A 21022-nucleotide genomic window follows, 5' to 3' on the forward strand; every position below is an offset into this window, starting at 1 on the left:
TAGTGCAGGGCAGGAGACACATCATACCCGAGTCAGCCCAGAGCTGAAATCTCTCACCTTCATTGCTGTCTTTGGGTTAAACTTTACTAGCAGAGCCATTGTGTATTTAATATAATAAAGGCTACTGCAGTTTGCCAGCCTGTAGCTAATTCCAAGGGGAATAGGAGTGGACAACAAGTCTGAACAAAGCCATCATTATAAGGATATCATTTCCCACAACTCTATTTAGCCAACACACAAAACATTGGAAGTATGTTTGCATGTATGGCATCAAAAAGCACATTTTTATAGAGTAAAGAAGCTGCAACTGGATGACTAAGAAACAACATCTCAACTCCAGAATCTGTATTTTGGCAATCCATACCATTAAAGGAAAAAAAACCCACCAAAATCCCATAGTATTAGTGAGGAGGAGATAAGGGTACTATTTTAAAATTTAATTACAACACCCAGATTCAAACTGCTACAGCTGCATAAATGTGGGGAAACTCCATTTGCACAAACAATTCTGCATGGACCTCCCCCAGGACCAGGATTCACATTTGTTCTCCTGTCACTTCAAAAAAGAAAGTGGATGTTTGTATAGTGTCACTGAATTCATTGCACCCTTCCATCACCACTGTTTATCTGACATAAAATCCCTGCTGCTATCTGATACACGCAGAAAATAACTCCGTTTCACTGATTTCTATTCTCCTCAACAATCAACATTTCATATATCACAAGCATACAGAAAGTGGCCTGACCAAAACAAGAAGTGAGGTTTTTGTAGAGAAATTAAAGGATGGTTTACAAAAGTAAGAATATGGGTTAGGCTTGCAGAGTAATTGCACTGCACCTTCAGGATTTTCTTACTAGTGACTTCCACAAAGAACCACAAGGCAAATACTTCCTTACCTTAATCATTACTCAGTATTATCAGATCCACTAGCCTTAGTAATCAAGCAGCATCAAACTCTGCTAGGAAATGTAAAGAAACAGAACAAAAAATTCTTTTTGTCCCAGAGATTTACAATCTAAATGTATATTTTATACAAAAAGCATTGAGTTAATAAGGTTTAATACAGTTTGAATACTGCAATGTGACCTGTCTGGATTTTTGTTATTTTTCACAAGTTTTACTTTCCTTCTCTGTACATCAGAGAGGGTTTGTACCTAAAATGCAGCGGGAAACACTCAAAAAGCTTTTTTTTTTTTTTTTAATTTTATTTGGAAATTTTGACCCAATATAAATACATAACAGTTTCAATACCAATAAATATTTACCTTGAGTGTATCTGAAAATAAACAAAGCACTACAAAACATGTATTAAGTTACCCAAGAGGTACAACTCCTTTACCATAGTTTCTAATGATGCTATTACTGGCATGACTAACTTTTTATAACTCATTAGGTACCATTTTGGCACCCAGCCTATCTATTGGATAACTGCATAGCTATGTAATTTAACTTCTCTGGAGGAAAAAAGAACTACTCTACCATTTCATACCTCTAAAAGAAGAAACCTTTAAGACTCAAAGGAGAAACAGATTGGTCCACCAGTGGTTTAGCTCAAGAACTTCAGCTCTTTTCCAACTTCAAAAAAAATTTCAATGAGAGTACAATACAATCTTCCAAAATTAGGAAGACAATAAAAATCTCATTGAGTCACAACAACAGTCCGAGTCAGCTCATTTGAGATTAACTTAGTATGGTAATATATTTCTGAGGAGAGACGCTGCAGTGTACTCTTATGCAATAATGTGCCCACAGGGGAAGCAGTTTCTCCAGAACAGAGGTCTTTTATCATTTACTAAAATTATTTTAAGCATCAGCTTTGATACTCATGTGTCTATTGTTCACCTGACACCTTAAAACCTGCCATGATTTTAGCTTTTGTACTATTTAGCAACAGGATTCCATAGATACCTATATTGCTACATTTGAAATAGAAGCCCATTTTTTATTTTGAGGATATGTTTTCTCAGCCTTTGAGGTAGAAGAGCCGATGACTTGGTTATTCAGGGTAACCAAAGGAAGTCCCTAATAATGACTGAAAAGTGCTTTCTGTCTATTTATTACATAATTAAGACTCATGTTACTACTTAACTCTTACTGGTAGCTTTTCTGAAAAAAACATGCTTTAATGTATTAATGATCATTAGCCTAATTTCATACAATATCTGAGGTTGGTGAAGCTACTCATGTAAACTTGGACAGGAAGCCAAGGCAGATCTGGGAGGTCTAAGGTTTTGTTCCCAAGTCTCAATCCAGAGTACTACTTACTGGATACTGCTTATTTCATGTGGGTCATTCAATACACTGCAACAAATCTGGCTTGCAAACTTGGACTGGATTTTATATGATAAGAAAGGCAGTCAGGCAGACAAGATTGGTCTTTTCAAATGCAACATCAGTATATTGGCCAAGATGGTGTTATGATTCTGAGCCTGAGCATGCTGAAACACATTTTGGAGGCAAGGATTCAATCAGCACATCTTAATCTAAAGGCACTTTACAAAAAAAAAAAAAAAAAAAAAAAAAAGAGAGATACATAGATCCATGATGTCATTTTCAGTAACACAGAGCTAATGCCTCATCTTTGCCACTTTAAAAACTTAGATGGTGCTGATAAACACCATCTCTAGTTCACTCCTTTGGAATTTCATCAACTTCTCTCCCAGCGAAAGTCTGGTGTTTCATAGTCCTAGACAACAGCCATTTACCTGGGATTTGTGTTAGATTATAAAAAACAATGACACTGTTTCCACTAATAGAAGGGTACCTTTCCTTCTTTTTGGAAGGGTATTATTGAGAATAAGTCTACCACACCCTGTCACAGACCTTCAGGAAGATCAGCAGACTTGCCAGAAAAAGAGAGCAAAGGAGACGAAAGAGCTTTTGTCACACATGCAGGAGGAAATCCTTCAGAAGCTCAAACTGCCAATGCCAATAGTAAAAACAGAGTCATAACATCTTCCAGGGTAAGAGCTCGTTAATCATAGCAACCTTAGAGGGTAGGTCAAGGCTAGCTTCAGGTAACTGAGAAATTACTCTGTTCAAAAGCAGCATCCAGCTGCCTACATCCTGGCTTCCTCCAGCAGCTGGATGGAAAACATGACTGACACTAAAACCAAAATAAATACATGGAAAGATTTGTGTCATTCCCCTTCCTAACGAGACAGAACAATGCTGGGATAGCATCATATTCACACATTTGACTGAAAAAAAAAAAGGAGAACAGATCAAAACACAGTTCCTATCACCTACTTCCAGATCACTCAATCTCTCTCTTTAAAAGCAACAAATTATAATTGAAAGGGAAAAGAGAGGATTTGACTACAACAGACTAACGTCACAGTGATGGCCACTTTCCAATTATTTTGATGTGCAGGTTGTGAGGTAAGGACAAATGATGCAGAGCTTGGATGCCTGGCTTGCCTGGTGAGCTGCACTTGGTGAGGCACACAGTGAAAGGCCAGCTACCACAGCTATCAGTGAGGTTCCTACCAAAGGCCTTCCAAAGGTTAAGGGCCAGCTCCTTAATCAGCTCCTGGCTAAGGATACTAGAACAGGAAAACCTTTGCACAGCTGAAGACAGCATGATGAGAATTGTGCATCGCTTAGTTGTTGCTTACCACCTCCATTTCAACAGTTGACTACTGAAAGGTTGTTAATGTGCATGCATTCCCCAAAAGATAATTAAAATTCCAGATCTCTAGCTCCTCCAGTTCTTTACACAGCTGGCACATGATTTCAGAAGTAAATGCAAAGTATTTTAAGAGCAAAAAGGTTTCTATTCTGGCATGAATTAGTCAATAATGCCAAATTTCTGCAGAAAAATAGAGCGTTAAAGAAAAGTATGTTTGCATTACAAATGGACGTTGACTGTTTAGGAAAGTAACACAGACACTGTAACCTCTCCCACATAAGCAGTACATGCAGCCCGATCTCAAACTGCTGCGGCTCTTTGTTGCCCAGAGTTCAAGGGATGGCAAGCTAAGCCCTTAGCAATGAGCCAGGAGACAACAACATCACACTCTGCAGCAAAAGAGGGAGCACACATAGGAAAGAAGTGCTCTGCCAGTGGTTTTCTTTTCCTGCCATTTCTGATGGGCCACAAGCACAGACATGCACCCAGGCCCTGCTGCAGCCCGCAGACATGACACAAGCCTTCCAAAACACGCGCTCCTTCCATGAGATGCTTAGCCACCAGATACAGCTCCACAGTATCCACCAATTTCTCTACATTTAAACAGAACACCCCCACCAACCACAACAGGTCCATCCTCTGTACTTGTACATTGTTTTTTAAGAGCGTATTATGCATTTTGCATACTCCAAGTTCAAATAAACCCACAAGCACAAAGCAAAACTTTAAATAAAAAGACCAGTAATGGCATGCTTTTGCAAGAAAGGAAGGCATGCCACAACCTGATCTTGATTTTCTGCTCTTGAACTATTGAATTAATTATAACAAATTACAGGGAGCCCCACTACAATTTATAAGCACAATAATCTCCCTTACAACCACCTATAATTTTATCAGAGTTAATCCAAATACCTAAAGAATTATACAGCACAAAACTTTGACATGCCTTTTAGAGTAAAAAAAAAAAAACACCAGGGAAGCCATATTCTCTTGTCTTCTGAACCTTTTCATTTAAAAAAGATATTTGGTCTCTGCAAATTGGAGTCAATTGGAGTCCAGCAAACCCTGGTGACACCACCATAGAATTCATCTTTATAAAGGCTGAAGTGAGATAGCAAAAGTAAAGCAAAACAAAATCATATAATGCAATGTATTTTAGCATTTCTAACTGCAAAAAAAACAAAAAACAAATGTTCAAAGCAAATATAAATATTACATAGAAACACTAGAATAAAAAATATGGGAGCAAAGAGTTTGTTATCCACATCTTTGAAAAAAGCCATGTATCCATTTGGTTTGGGTTTTAAACACATGCTAAAAGTGTTATTGTTCAGTTTATTGTTCAACCTAGGCTTGAAAACATGCTCAGCTATGTGCTCATATCTCCTGAACTGAGCAGAACACTTGCATTTGGCTACAGAGATCCTAAGGCTACACCTCAGGAAACTATTTTTTCTTTTAGATTCACGTTCTTTTTTGATCACAAAAAGAAAAAAAAAAAACGGTAGGACTGAGTCTGGAAGGTGAATTACAGCAACGCCACATATCACTTTTCACAACATGGTTGGGGTTTTTTGAGTGCAAAAAACCCACACTATCTCCCACAACTGCTGCCTCCACCTTCACCTTCCTCTGAACACGATCTTCCCCATCCCCGTATAGGGTCCCAGGGCTCTTCTTCCTCACCCTGAACTGTGTGTCCCAGAGGCAGCTACTGCTTTGGTGCAGGATTTTGGATAATAAACAAATTCTCCCAGGTGTTGGGCACCTGTCCTTTAGTGCCTGACACACAATATGGGCTCCAACTGAGAAGAGGAGCTACAACCACATACAGGCCCCACCTACACACAGGTGCTCACTGAGGTGCTGTGGCATGCAGCCTGTGTGTCATGACCCACTTGGTTAGTCACATCCTCACAACAGCAGGTCCCACACACAGAGCTACTCATGCCTCCTGATCTCCAGATGGAATAAAACAAAAAACAAAAAAAAAAATCCTGAAATGGCAGCTGTAAAGATTCATCCCCACAAAGATGCAGAAGTGCAAAGATAAGCCATGGCTATGTAGGCTGAAGCATGCTTAACCTCCTGGGGAAGAGGAGCACAAAAAGCCCCTGTTGGTCTTTCTTGAATTGGAACTAGATGTCAGCAAAAATGAGATTAGAACCCAAAAAGTTAATAATAGCTTATATTTACTTCCTTTATTCATATGTGTTGACTCAGTTCAAAATATGCTTCTCCCTGCCCTGAAAAACAAGGCAGCTAACCCTCAAGCTGTATCTGCTGTGGGAAAAGGTGGTTTAAGCTACATATGGAAGCAATATGAGTCAACAGTTTGAAAATTCTCCTGGTAGCCAGCCAGGTTAATGGCCAAGCAGGTTAGAATATCATGCTAAAAAAATGTGGTGAGTTAACTAGAACAAATGTATACTCAAGCTCATACTATGCAATACTAAAAATAAATAGATAATTTTTTTTTTTTTTTTAATGGTGCTTAAGTACAGGCATAACTATTCCTTGGACCCAAAACAAAAATGAAGAGTTCTCATTGCTCCATTCTCTCCCCCACATTGTGTCAGTTGTAACAATAAAATATAATGTATATACCCCATAAGCCCCATTTTATTTTTCAATATATATTTTAAAGATGCTTCATCCATACTGCTCTGAACTCTGGAATTACTCAAGTCCACCATGTTTTTCTGGCTAAATGTAGTGTGCTCTGCTGTGCACTGATGCAAAAGCTGAACTGAGTAAGCACATATACCAGTGAACAACTGGCATGCCTATGTAAGCATTGAGAAGCACATCACAAAATAATTGCTTTGTGGGTGCAGAGCAGCATGCAAGTGTATTCAGGTGTTACTTTATTCAAAGAGCAAGTGGACACGTTCAGACTTACAGAAGAATGTGTGCTTAGCCTGAACTTAACAAAAAAAACCAAAAACCCAAAAAAAACCCAAAAAAAACCAAACAAACAAACAAAAAAAAAAAACAAAACAAAAAAATCCCACAACCAAAAACCCAAAAAAAAAAAACCCCAAAAAAACAAAAACAAAACAAAAAAAAACCCACTCCAAACAAACAAAAAAATCCAAACCAAAAAAAAAAAAAAAAAAAAAAAACCAAAAAAAAAAAAAAAAAACCCCCCAAAAAAGCTCTGCTGAGCCTGCAGTGAAACCTCATTCATGAATGCATAGAGCTCACTTACAAAACCCTATCAATGAAACCTTTATGTAGCATCCTAACCTCACATAATCAATGTCTGAGAAAGCTCTACGGATTTAGTGGAATTTTACCCGGTATGGAGCTAAAATCCAGGCCATTGGCTATTGCCTTTTACAGTAATCTGTCCTGGCAATAAGAAAACACTGCTTGAAATGTGACATAATGAAGTTGCTGCCTATCTATAGGTCGTCAGTACAACATCTTATATTCCTGCGAAAAGATTGTTGGAACATCCACATTAGCATCAGTGCCAGCGGAAAACAGGAAAACTCAGGTTGCTTCCCAGAGACCCCAGTGACCCTAATGTTTCCAAGGGAATAACTGAAAACAGTTACCCCACACCTCAGTAAATCATGCAACAAAACCATGGCCCAGGAAGTTGTAACATCCCAGCGAAGGCAATCCTGCAAAAGTGAACACAGCTCTGATAACGACAGGATGTTGCCAGGGAAATATGTGAATCAGTGCTCTGTTGGGTGGATAAAATAGATCCATTTCATTAAATGAATAATTATTCTTTTAAAAGCTTCAAAAACAGCTGAAGATATCAAGTGCAAAAGCAGCTGCCAAAGATAAAACAGTGAAGCAGTAAACATCTCACTGCACAGGAATCTGCCATCTTCCGACACTGAGATTTTTGCCAAATTCTTGTTGAGATTCTCATAAGGGCCTCCACACAAATGCTTCTTTTAAACACATTTGGAGACTTGAGGGTTGTACTGACATCCAACTGCAGATCCTGTAGTACTATACCCTCCCAGCAAGGCTAAAAACATTAAAATTATTCAGATCACTGAAAAAGGTAAGTTTAGAACTAAGTTCTCATGATCTGTGTCTCAAATACAAGAGATGGGAAAAAGTTTGCTCCAGCCTGCAGTACAAACTTCAACATTGAATAAATTTAATTGAAGACTGGAAGAGCTACCATAACCAAGATTTCCATTGCCTATTGAATTCTCAAAATTTAAAAAACTGATAGAAATTCCAATCAAACCCCACACACCTGTTTGCTCTCATGCTGTGGCTAATAGTGGCTTGACCCTCTGCCTGATGCTGTAGAAAAATTTCAGACCTCTATCTAGGACTTATAAATAGAAGACCAATGATCCACAGTTCCCTTTTCAGAACACACAGTAGGAAAGAGAAAATTAATCACCTGCAGAAAGCGATGCACAACAGAGGAATCCTGAATCCCACTGTGGAAATGCCCATTTCGTCTCACTGATTACACAGGAAGTCTAGAGCAACCCTCACTCTGTAAGGCTTTATCAGGAGTAGCAACATGAGTGAGGCAGGAGTGGCGTGTGTCACAAAGATTTTCAGGAGTACATCCCCTAGCAGTCTGCACTTCCCTGAGGAGAAACTGCTAAGTCCCTATTACTGCATCATATGGGAAGACAGAAAGAAGAGTACCAGCCCCTGTAGCAGGCCCAGGACCTGCAAGGCCTCCTTGGAGGTCAGAAGCCTGAGCTAGGAAATGCCAAGTCACGATGACTGGGCCTTAGAAGCCCCTCTCTGCCGCCTTTCGGACCCTGCTTATCTCTCTGTAAGCCTACAGGTCACTTTCCCCTAGCCCTTTCTATTGGACAGTTTCCAAAACCCCTGTAGGGTATAAAAACCCCTAATTCTGCTAGGTTTGCCAGAAGAGCTGTCACTGAGAACCTTCGTGGGACACCCTAATAAAGAATCCTGCGGAACCTTACACAGCGCTTCTCCTCTCTCTCCCTGTGTCTGCTGCTCGCGGCCACAAGCAAGCCAAAAGAGCTGATAATCACATAGAGCTGATAATCACTAAAGAGATGAAAATCACTTGAGCTTGCTTGGCTGCCTGCAGCTGGGAACGCCTTGGGAGATCGGACCAAGTCTGAGCATCTGCTGAGACTATCCTGGCCTCGGCAGTCCACTGGGCACAGCCCGGCTGGAACCTACTGGGATAAGCCCCCGCCTAGGTAATGCAGTCACTTGTCCAAACCAGTGCCTTAAACTACCCTGGGAGACAAGTCCAAAGCATGTGCCGGTGTGTGAGATGCACCAGAACACCCATCCCATGCACAGCGCTCCCTAACGAGTGGGAAACCTCCCTCTGCAGTGACGCACATTGCTGCTGCACCTGGAGGGGGAAGAAAGGGCAGCCAAGCTATTGGCAACAGTCTAAATGACAAAGGCAGTGAGCAGCTCAATTCCTAAACTAGAGGAGGAATTATTCTTTTCATCTTCATGTGAGGAGATGCAAAAATGCTGATGGGCAATTATATGACTCAAGCAGCTATGGATGACACGTGGTTTTCCTTTTTCCACTTTTTTAATCCTTTCTCCTTTAAACCAAAACATTGAAGCTATCATCTTTTTTTCTAAAACCCTCTATTTGCTTTTAGTTGCATCTGTCTGGTTTAAGGAGACAACAATACAATAAGAACCTTCAGGGAGCAAACTATCATAACTGATTCTACTGAGAGTCATTCCAGCAGCAGGGACTTTTTCATTAAGTTTACAGAAACCTCCCACTTTATGGATGGGAACTCCCTGTCCATCATGGTGATGGCAGCATGCTCCTACCAGTCAGGAAACATTAGACTTGAATTTCTTGTCTACAGAATACAATTTCTATTTAGAAATTAAACTATTATGAAACAAAGTCCGTTCTCTGTTTCTCTGCACTTTGTATCTCTGCATCCTGACTTAGGCCTGACACAGTCCTCAAGAATAAATACCTAGGTGAAGTTTTCCTGCAGAGTTTGCAAGTGTAAGTAGATGTAGCAAGGCCATGTTGTTAAATACAACTTTTGACACATCCTCCAGCTGCACAAGCAGAAGCTTACCATCCATACACTCATCCTCTTTCCTCAAAACACTGCAGTTCAAAGAAAGCAGGACACAATTCTCCTCTTCATTCCAAAAAGTAGGTTAAGTCACAGTTTTCATGAGGTTCTAGAGCCAATTACAGCAAGATAAAAATCTCCTTTCAGCACTATTTAAGATAACTGGCTACTAATACAAAACAAGAAAAAGGGACATCTCCAGATCATAGAAGTAAACCTTCAACATATTTTCCATAAATACACACATACACATGGAATGGGTACTGCTAGCAGTACAGCTACAGGTATGCAACCCTGTGTCTGTGTGGCACTGGGAAATCTAACAGGAGAAAACCAAGGAGCAAGAAAAGCTGGGTTTAAATAGAAGACAACTCCAGGCTATCACAGTGATCCTCCTAACACAAGTGCTTATCACTAAGCAGCCGTGAGGACAGTTTCCTCAGAGGCAGAAAAACAAAAAGCAGTAGGTGTGACTCATCCAAACACAGCTCCATACACAAAGCAAGCTCTTCACCGATGAAAGCAGAAGCCCAGATTTCTAGCCTCAGCACCATTTCACCTGCCAGATATCACAAAATAAATATATAGGCCACTCAAATTGTTTTTGTTTCCATGCAGAAAGGCAGAAGAACTTTTTTTGCTGCAGCAGAAGCTGGTTAGACCTTCAAAGCAAGTTTCAAAATGCTTATTGCATTTCCTTCTCTTTAAGGATTATAAAATGTCTCAATTACTAGGTTCAGTCTCATGGACCCTCAGCTCTTCTTTCTGGAATTAAGGTTCAAGCCTAGCAGTCTATGTAATCAAGACACATTTTAAACACAGTGGTTTGCAGCCATGTCCTAATTATAAACAGTCACTTCCTCTGGTGACCAGGAATAGGACACAAGAAAACGGGATGAAGCTGCCTTAGGAGAAGTACTTACACTGGGATTGTAAAACAGGGACAAAGCAAGGCCTGTTATGATAAGACAAGGGGCAATGTTTTAACACTAAATGAGGGTAGATTTAGTCTAGACATAATGAAGAAATTATTTACAGTGAGAGTGGTGAAGCCCTGGAAGAGGTTGCCCAGAGAGGTGATGGCTGCCCCATGCCTGGAAACATTTAAGATCAGGTTGGAACTAGAACAGGCTCTCAGGGAAGTGACTACAGTACCAGCCTGACGGTGTGCAAGGAGCATCTGAATGATGCTTTAAATCATATGATCTAGTTTTAGGTAGTCCTGCCAGGAGCAGAGAGTTGGGCTCAGTGATTGTTATGGGCCCCCTCCAACTTTAGAGATTCTGTGACACCCTCAAAGCCATACTATTATTGAAGAATGATATTTCTTTCTTTGGTAAAACTAGGTATTTTTTTTTCTTCTGGCTTTTGAGCGCTATAAAATATTTGGAATCATACCTTTCATACCCTTCTTTACTGGCCCTTTACTAATCTGGTCTGAGTTCTGCTCTGAACATGTAAAAAATCCCAGACTGAAATTCATATCATTACCTCATTCCATGATCTTCAAAGTTTAGGGAAAACCGTAGCATAATAAAAATCACAAGCATGGGCAATAAAATTGCTACATTGTACCCAGCTGTGGAATTGTTTTTTAAAAATCTGAATCACTTACAGCTGTCAGCCATGGTAAAAGCCATCCACATTGCTTATTCAACATACAGGCTCAGCCAGTGTCTCCAACAGCACACTTACCCAGGTGGACAAGAAAAGGAGATCCAAAGTACTTTTTCCCAAGTGCAAATGCCTCCACTACCATAACTGCATGGAAGGATTCAACCTGGACTAAGACCAGAAAGGAAGCTCTCTTAACTTGTGTAAATGATATAACACTACTCTACAAGAAGAGCAGAACCTCAGAATGTAATCTTTGCTTCCATTTAAACGGGTCCAATAAAAAAGGCTAGATTACTCCAAAAGTATTTGTTCTACCAGAATTGTATGTAGAAATAGCTCCCATCAGGAAAGCAATATGTTAGCACACGTAACTAAGCCCCAGAGCATAAAATTAGTATTATTTCCTTATGATCAGATATAAATGTGAATCTGCCCAATGCCAAGACATTCCTGTTGCAACATTTCTAACCACTACAGCCACTGCCTTCAAAACACAGTAAAGCAAGAATGCAGGCTGAAAGTATCCTACACTGTATTTATAGTTATGCAACACTATTTTTCAGAGTTGCTACATATGTACTGCCCAACCACACACATGAAAACACATTCACTTTCTGGTCTAAAAGCACAGTATAATGTAATAGATTAGATCTAAGCATCAACAGTTTCTTAAAATATCTGGCACAAAGAGCTCAGCTTTCAATAACCAACACACAGAGAACAAGCTCCCCATTCACTGAAGAAAGTCAGCTGGGAGAAGGGTTTGCCCTCCTCAGCAAATATTTTATAAACAGGGAATTAATGTTGAATCTTAGGTCTGCCTTGAAGGAGTTCTTACTTTTAAGTCAAAGTTTAAACATCCAAAAAGAACCAAGTTAAAAATATTATTGAAAAGCAAAACAACACATACACTGCAATAATATGAACACAACAAGACCCAGGCAAATACTGCACATTATTTGTTGTTGCTGTTCTCTAAACACAACATGAAAGATAATTAAGTATCAGGGTGTTTACAACAAGGCAAGTACAAGCCTAATGTGTGCGTTTCATGCTGCAGTAGCCACTAATATTAAAAAAGTCTAATAATTAAAACAAAACAATAAAACCATCAAAGGAGCACCAAAATGTGAATATCCCAGACTGTCTAAGCCTGGGTGGCCACCCAGGGCTTTTAGGACTCATCCAGCTTGCATGCAGTTCCAGAACTGCTCCCTTGCCTGGACAACATGCGCCCAAATTCTAGCAGCTAAAGAAAAAGTGAGAAAGAAAAAAACCAAACCAAACCAAAACAAAAACACCGACATTTCCAAGTTACTTCACGACCCACCCACAACCTTGTTCAACAGAAGAGAGCTGGGATCCCTGAGGACTCAGGACTCCCTGGCTCCACTGAGCAATGAATCCCAGAGCTTGCCTTTCTTAAAGCTTTGGGAGGCAGGGTGCAGTTCCAGTCATAAGACAAACAACTTGAGGACCCTGAACAGGACTGGGTCTCGTATGGTCATGCAGGCTGTCAACAGCCATCTAAAACCAAGGGAATTCTGTTCCAGCAAAAATTTATTTGCCTCATGTCAATTTATAAAATTTCAGTTGAGAGCTCCTACTGCTTCCTCTGGGAGATCTCACCATGGTATCCCACAAATACTCTTATGAATATGACACAGATTAGTACTTGTCCCAACTCTTCTTTTGCTGTGTTTCAATACTCATCACATACCTATGGCACCCTCTATTAGTTCTTCTAGTTAAACAGGAAAGAAACAGTACCCCACATACGGGGCAGTTGACACCCCATGCCCTTTCACTGTTGTTTCACACCATTCCTCTGTAAAAACTTACCCAGTAATTTGACTCCTCAAATCATTTAGCTGAGAACACAAGTTTTGACGAGATTCATGGGATTAAATTGTCTTCCATTTCTGAGGTCTGCCTTTCTTATACACTCTTACCCGGTCCTTTTCTGTTCATTTGATACAGCTTCCATGTATAGCAGCAACTGTTTTAATTAATATAAATCATTTAGCATTGCAGTCTATTGATCCAAAGCTCTCTATAGAGGAAACTTTCTCTATAGAAAGGGAACTGACAAACTTTATAACTGGAAATAGGTAAAAACACAGGACTCTTCTGACCATTAATATCATATTTATGTTGAAGACAAAACCATTGCTTCTTAGTGAAGAGGAAGTGCATCACCTTTCCAGCTGGGCAAGCCACACAGCTGTTTCTGGTGCCAAAAGGGAGGGTTGTGTGTCAAGGCCTTTCCTGTGTGGTGTGAGTAGAGCTCATCAGCACGAGCACCATGACACTTCCCAGAAAAGCAGGCTATGAGTGCAGTCATTTTTCTGGAAACTACACAGCCTGCCTCCAGATAAGATCTTTCCAAGACAGCAGCTTGCTCGTAAAACATGTGCCGGTAAGTACACGATAAACACAAACTGACAAAGGCTCCTAGGAAGAGACAAAGCAGTGAAACTTTTGCTGCCTGAAAACTAAATTTTTTCCACTGTTACACACTGAAGGGTTAAATTCTGACTTAAATCTCCATGTGTAAGAGACCAAACTCTGGAATTTTTTTGTTTTAAACACTCCACCTTCCCATTTGCCATGTATCACTCAGTTCTCTCTCATTTAGCAATCCACTGAACTAAAACATGCATCTCTCTTCTCCTCCCATCCTGCATGCTATTCTTCTGTACTTTCATAGAAAAGTTGTTAAATGTCAGTATATTTTTGAGAACCACTGGCATTAAAAAAAATCATGTAGGTCTATCTGTGGTGTAGTAACAAGCACGGCCACACAATCGGTCACAGTCCTCGCTTCAGGCAAGCACAGCCCAGGCTGTCTGGAACAAATCTGATTGTACACATTGTGCTGTTTTTTCCAGCACAGTGTGATATTCAAAATAATTATTTTGGACAATGAAGCCAAACCAACTACCATGAGCTCAAAAGTACACACAGAGATTTCTGCAGCCACAAGCTGTAGGTGTGACCAATCATAAAAAGCAAAGCAGCCTCATGTACTTGTCACATGTAAATGTTACATCCTTAACAGCCAAAAGAGTTCCACTTCACTGAGCTTGCCACAAAACCAGGCTGGCACAGGATGATATGTGATATCCAGCCTTAACACAGAAATTAAAAGCACAGTGTAACGAGCAGTAACTAGCAGAAAAGAGTGCAGTGACTGGTAGAAATCTGCAGCTGATTGGACTTGTCTTAAAAGCTGGCTACATAGAAGGATGTGAAACTTTAGCTATTAAGAAAAAAAAAAAAAAAAAAAAAAAGCACAGCAGACTAAAAGCAAAGATAAGCTCAAGTAGGCAAGACATCTAGCAAGGACTTTTTTGAGGGAAGGTAAAAAATCCAGTATTTGTTAAAACAGATTTGCAAAAACATTTTTCCCTGTAAATATGAAGCCCTCAAAAACTAATTTTCTTCCTCTCCTGTATACTCACGTAATTTAAAAATTCATGTAGTCCTAGGAGTCTGTACCACTTTATGCTTTATAAGAACTTCTGCTTAAAATGTCTTCACCTAACACTTGTAGAAAAACAAAGAAAGGGAAAGGCTGGGAACAGTGAAGAAGAGATATTTTCCTAAAAAAAACAAACAAAAAACCAGCCACAAGAAATGGTGAAGAAAAGGGTATGGCAGCAAAATATCAGGGAAAATAAATATTCACTTATTATAAAGAGGGTAAGTTTGAGGGTAAAGAGGGTAAGTTTGAGGCTGAATTTTCACAGACCGTCCAGAAAAGAGGCCTGGGAGCCACGGGCTCTAATTTTCCACCTGCAAACACAATCATTCCCACACTTCACAGGTGCAGCCATCCCATTCCAAACACTGTTTCCTTTCACAGGAAAGCTGTACAGCATGTTCTTCTGGGGAAATGCAGAGCTGACAGCTGAACTTGGGGCAGAAGCTCAATGCAGCACACTGCAGGTGCTGGAACATATCCCTCCCTACAGAGCTGCGCATGCCAGACCTACCATAAAGAGCACCACGGGGGTCCAGCTCCATGGGGGCACCCATACTGGGAACTGCTCTCACCTCCCAGAATTATGTCCCACTCCGCAATAGCACAAAAGCCACTGGATACTACTGAGTAAAGAGCACCTAGTAAGACACTGAAAACTACTTCCAGGAAAGAAAAAAGAAAACCAGACCAAAGCACACCTTTATTCCTTCACAGGAGGTACAGCAGTAACATGCACTAAGAAAGAGATATGGTGGGGGATCAAAATGTGGGAAGGGGAGAAAAGTAAAAGGCCCTGGATTGTCTGATAATTGTGCAGGAAGCAGCATCGCACCCACATTTTCAGAAAGCCACAAGAACGTGTGGGTTCTCTGTTTTTGGAACAAGAGCACAGTAAAAGCAAGCTTGTTTACTTTAGACACTGTACAAAGACTTTTTTTTTAAAATAACTGCTTGAAAGGATGCCTCCTCTCTGAGGAGTTAGCAGAAAATAAAAGGCAGATTTATATGTCTAATCTATGCAAATATCTACTCTACAGGGCATCACAAAGAGTGCTTTATATCAGACAGTATGCAGATCCCAGGTGCTTTAAATATGCCAAAAGCACAAGCTCCATCTGCGATGGCTGCTCACTGAGAACAGCTGGATGACTAAAAAGAGGTTGTCTAAGTAGCCTTCCATGAAAAATGCTTTTTGCTAATGTGCCAATCCCCATACTCCCACCCAATTACTCCTGCTATAACTGCCACCGAGTCTGAAGAGGGGTTTTTTTGTTGTTGTTTGCTTGTTTTGGTTTTTAAATTCTGTTTACCACAAATTCTTCTAGAAATTTTCAAATTGTAGAAACAGTAACATGGTGAAAACTCCTACTGACAACTTCAGGAATTATCATGGAGTTTTAATTAATCTGTAAAAATGGAAAACATCTGTGGGACTGGGAACCAGTAGAATGCCATGACCAGTGGGCAGGCAGATGCCGGAGTCACTGAGAGCTTGGAAGAGACAGGATTAAGAACAGGGAATATATACAGATGGGAGCCTCAATTCAAGAGATAAGAAACAGAGTAGAAAGGATAGAGAAATAAGAGGTCTAGAAGGTAGGAAATAGCTTTCCTAGGAGAAGGCTTAATGCCAGGAGTACAATGCACTGAAAGTAAGGCATAGCAATAGTTATGTCATGGTTGCTACCAGAAACAAAAAACAAGTACTCTACAACTGGTGTCTGCTTTCTGTATGTTTCCCTGGGATGTCCTTGGGAAGCATCCATCAGAGGTCAGGAAACATAACTGCCCTGAGTAGCCCCAGCATTTGCATTCAAAACCACAAATTGAACAAGGCTGACAGTGTCCTGCAGGTGCTTCTTACCCTCTCCCAATGACTAATTTCATCCAAAGAGGAAAAAACTTCTACACCACTAATATTTTCATCTTCAAGCCTCAGTCTTGTAGCAAAGAAGGAAAGAACTGCAAGCCAGAGTTAGATGTGACCTACTAAAACAATTAACGTGCTCCCCAGAGTACTCTTCACTTCATCTTTTCATGCAGGTCTCAGAGATCGGCTTCTAAGAACTTGAAAGCTAAATAACTGCTCTGGCAGTCTTGTCTTTTCATTTTCTTTACCACAGGCTCTCATATTATTAGAAACACCTCTTAAAAATTAACTACAGGCATCCATCCCACATGAAAACATGGCAGTACTTGTGTTTATATGGCAGGTGCCTGCAGCTCTAGAGGTCCTAAATAACCAATTACATGGCCAGCCCAGGTAACCCACTCACCCACTCAGCATCAATCCACAATTTGAAATTATGGGGTCATTTGGGCACAAACTGAAATACATGGCACACCTTCTAAACATAATCCTCCTCCTTTATTTCAAGGGTGATTGAAAAGATTTCCCAGAGTAAGAGTGGAATCTCTCCTTCCATTAATATATTCCATACCCAATAGGAAATGGTCCTAGAGCAATCTCCTCTAGCTGACCTTGCTCTGAGCAGACAATCTCCAGAGATACCTTCCAACCTCAAACATTCTGCAACTGCTGCTTGCATTTGACTTCAGTAAATATCTCCCCTTCTCACAGTGACACCCTGTGAGGGACAGCACTGACTTCGCACGACACTGCTGTTCCACTCTTCTCCCAGCATGGCACATGTGGACAGGTTTCCATCAACTCTGTCCAGCACTGGGACATAGTTCTTGGGGCAGTGTTACTCACTTTAACTTCTGCCTCCACACTTGGCTTGTCAATACAGGAAGTAACCAGAGAAACCAAGAAGAGCTCCTGACCATTACTAACACCTGCAGGCAGTTAAAATCCACGGGCCTGGAGGCATAATTAGCATTTTCTACTTCCGGCAGTAATGATAAGATGTAAAGAAGTTATAATTTTATAAATACTGTAGTGCTGGTACCAGGATTCTTCCTGTTGGTCCCAACTACCAAACAACAGCCAAACACAAAATGGTTCACATATTGTTTTGAAAAGATCTTTCAGATGATTTTTCAAATAAAATTATTAGGGAACACTACCTCAGAGCCAGTGACTAACACCCTAAGTAATGCTCCTCTCAACCAACAGAGCCTAAAAGACTTGCATAATTTTCCCTTCTTGCAATGACAGTATGTGAGACACACGAGGTTGCAGCCACTGGAAACAGGAAGGAATATTCAATTTGGCGACAAATTTCTCAAAACCAGCTATCAAGTCTATAATCCTGCAGATCAGAGGCAGAGAAAACCAGCCCAGGAAACTAACTCCCTAGTGTTTGAATACTTGTGCATTATGTCAGTGTTTGCTGAAGCATTCTCAGAAGACTTCATCATCTTCAGAGAATATTAATCAACCCTGGAAACCCTGGAGTCTACAATTAACTAAAAGCTTGCTGCTGAGAGATGGGTTTCACCTTCAACTCCAAACACAGCCAAGCAAGCTCAGGGCTGGAGTTATTTCCACTTGGAGAAGGTTACAAAGGTGACAGGTCCACTGCTAGCAGTACTGTCACCACCTCTGCATCTTCGGCCTTTGGTGGTGGTTGTGTTTTGGGGTTGCGTTTGTGGTGGCTCTGCAGCCTCCCAGAAGGGGATGAAATGTCTCATCACAAGTTCTGCATTTCAGACAGATTTGTCATCTGTACCTAAATATAAGTCAAATACACAGGCACTGAGTGGGTGAGTCCAGTGCCTACCTCAACATCACATGTAATCATATCATGATCAAGTCTAATCCTAGAAGCAGCCACTAACAAAATAAAAGCAAATGTTGAATCAATTTACCAAGAGCCCAAAAAAAACCCTATAAGCCCACACCCATCTGTGCATCTAATCAGGTTTTAAACTAAGCCTTTCTCTGCCCATTGTTTCAGAAGAATCCTTCAGGTCCCCACCATTGCCTCAAACATGAATCTACCTATTGCTGAAGGTTTGCTGCCATCACACCATCTACAGCGCAGCAATTCCACTCCATGAAACAAACAAATCTTAACAGGCTATTCTATAGCTGAAATCCTCTGGTAAACTGCTGGCTTTGCTGCACACCTTTAAAGAAACATAAAAGGCACTAATAAGACTCTACACCTTATGCTATCAATCACTTCAGAAAGAAAAACAATTCAGCAGCCACTCCAATTGAGAGTGCTGTGAAGTTCAATTGTCACTGTAATGCTTTGTTATTACCAGCCTGGGCAGAATGAGCAAATATACCTCTGCAGGTGAGCTATGAATGAGCAATCAGCACTGCAGGTGCAGCTTGAAGAGATAATAGCATCCAAGTAGCTACAATGCTTCCTTGCACACAACCAGGCCAGGATTGGGATGACAAACTGAGCAACACAACATTTCAGACATTCCGTCTGCACATTAAAATAATTCTGAAGGAAAAGGTACCGAGGCTGCCAGCGTGTACAAAGCAGGAACACCCAGATACGGAGAAGCATCAGTGTTTGGTCTGTTCTCAGACAAGTTGAAGTTTCATGATGTTTTTATCCCACTCTTTGGCAAGAATTCAGCACACACAGTAGTCAAGGGATGGCTTGACAGCTGCCATTTCAAGACAACTTTTTCACATCCTAACAGACCCGACTCCCCAGTTCATTGTCAAATAAAGATATTTTAAAATACACAACCTGTAATATAAAAAAATGCTTCATATCTTGCATGCCTTCTAGAATTAAAGCCGTTCTTCCTTCATTAGTTATATATCTTTTCCTAGCTATTACGACCATGTGGTGAATTCCAGGGTTTCAGCAACAGCAGTTTTTTTTCAGTGGCAAGGCCTCTGCCACCCTGAAGCCTTCATCCACTTATTCCAGGCTTTACCTTTAGTTGTGCTGATACAACTTTGCTCAGACTACATAAATGAAGTAATTTGGGTTAAAAAGAAAACAATTCCACCCCTTTTTAGGTGAGGTGGGCTTTTTTCTCCTCACTCTCTCTTTTCTATTATTAAATTTCAATACAGCACAGATGTGCAAAAAACCACACAGTGATGTGGTTTACAAAAATAGCCCCTCAAAACAGTTGTATTGTTACAACTGCAGCACAGGGCTCTGAATAAAAGAGTAATTCCCACTGAAGTTGTTTGCAAAGGTACGCCCTGATCATAATTAAAGGACTAATGCCCTCTTAACAGTTTTAATCTTTTTGTGAAGCATAAGGGAAAATCAAGAGTGGGATGAGCAAAACCTGGGGAAAAAAATGCCAAAGTTCACTTTCACCAAAGCACACGTAGGCTTAAGAATAATAAACTAAAACTCTATATAGAGTTCCTTTGTGGCTTCCTTTTCACCAGTAGAAAGTTACAGAAGAAAAACCATGGTCACCATGGTCCTTTTCAAAATTTATGTCAGATTTTTAGTCATATAACTATTACTCTCATTTTTTCCTTGCAGTTGGTCATGCACAATCTCTCAGCTTTTTTTTTTTTTTTCTTCTCCCCAAGCAGACATAATCAAGTGGTGACTTCTCCCATTTTTTTCCCCTTTGGGCAATCATCAGAAAAGAAAATAGCCAGATGATACCTGAGCAAATACTGAATGCCAGAAACAGAGCAACTGTTTCTCTCAGATGGTCTATTATAGTCCCATTCTCTCCCAGCTCTATCACAATACTGTGAACAGAGGGAAGCACATACCTTGTCACCTCCTGCTGCAGTCGGGAAACACTGGGCACATAGAACATTACCCCAAAGAAAAGCAAAGGCTCATTGGCAAATTTGTCCAGCTGCTTCTTCAGAGGCTTTTCCAGTTCAACCCAGCGGTCTTGCTGGCTCTTGCTGAGAAACCAAAGGCCGAAGTAGTGAGTCTAGATAAAGAAATACAGGAGTGTCAGTTTACTTTCCCCAGCTAGATCACTCACACATGTCACAAATGCAAATAAGAACAGATGGCATTGTGTACATTTTTCCATATGCAAAATCAGAGTAATTTATTTTTTACTGCCCTTTTTTGTGGGACATTTTGAAGAGAATGACAAATTAATATTGCAATATGCTTCACAGTGCACTATCTGCCTCATACCTCCTATATCTCCCAATGCATATTGAAGAGCTCTACCTGACATTGTGGCACAGGTGACATAAATGATTTACAGAAAGTGCCTGAGTGTTTTCTTAAGGGACACCTGTGCTTTGTGAACAGACAGCAAACACTAAGTCTGAATTAAAGTGCAAAGGCATCATGAAACTTTGGATCAGGCCCACTGCATGCAAAGGACAAGGACTCTTCCAACTAGAAAAAAAACCA

General features: G+C 40.4%; 1 protein-coding gene across 2 annotated transcripts in view; it reads right to left on the bottom strand.

The window, feature by feature from the left end:
- The window catches only part of PTPN14 (protein tyrosine phosphatase non-receptor type 14), a 110847-nt gene that overhangs the window by 43862 nt on the left and 45963 nt on the right, over positions 1 to 21022 (bottom strand). For both annotated transcript variants that reach the window (XM_041426679.1, XM_041426680.1), the window contains exon 3: positions 20413 to 20582. In XM_041426679.1, the coding sequence (XP_041282613.1) occupies positions 20413 to 20582 (170 nt within the window). The remainder of the gene's footprint in view (positions 1 to 20412; positions 20583 to 21022) is intronic.

Source organism: Onychostruthus taczanowskii, unplaced genomic scaffold (assembly GCF_017590055.1).
Source record: "Onychostruthus taczanowskii isolate IOZ18803 unplaced genomic scaffold, ASM1759005v1 scaffold93, whole genome shotgun sequence".
In the NCBI taxonomy this organism is placed as follows: domain Eukaryota; kingdom Metazoa; phylum Chordata; class Aves; order Passeriformes; family Passeridae; genus Onychostruthus; species Onychostruthus taczanowskii.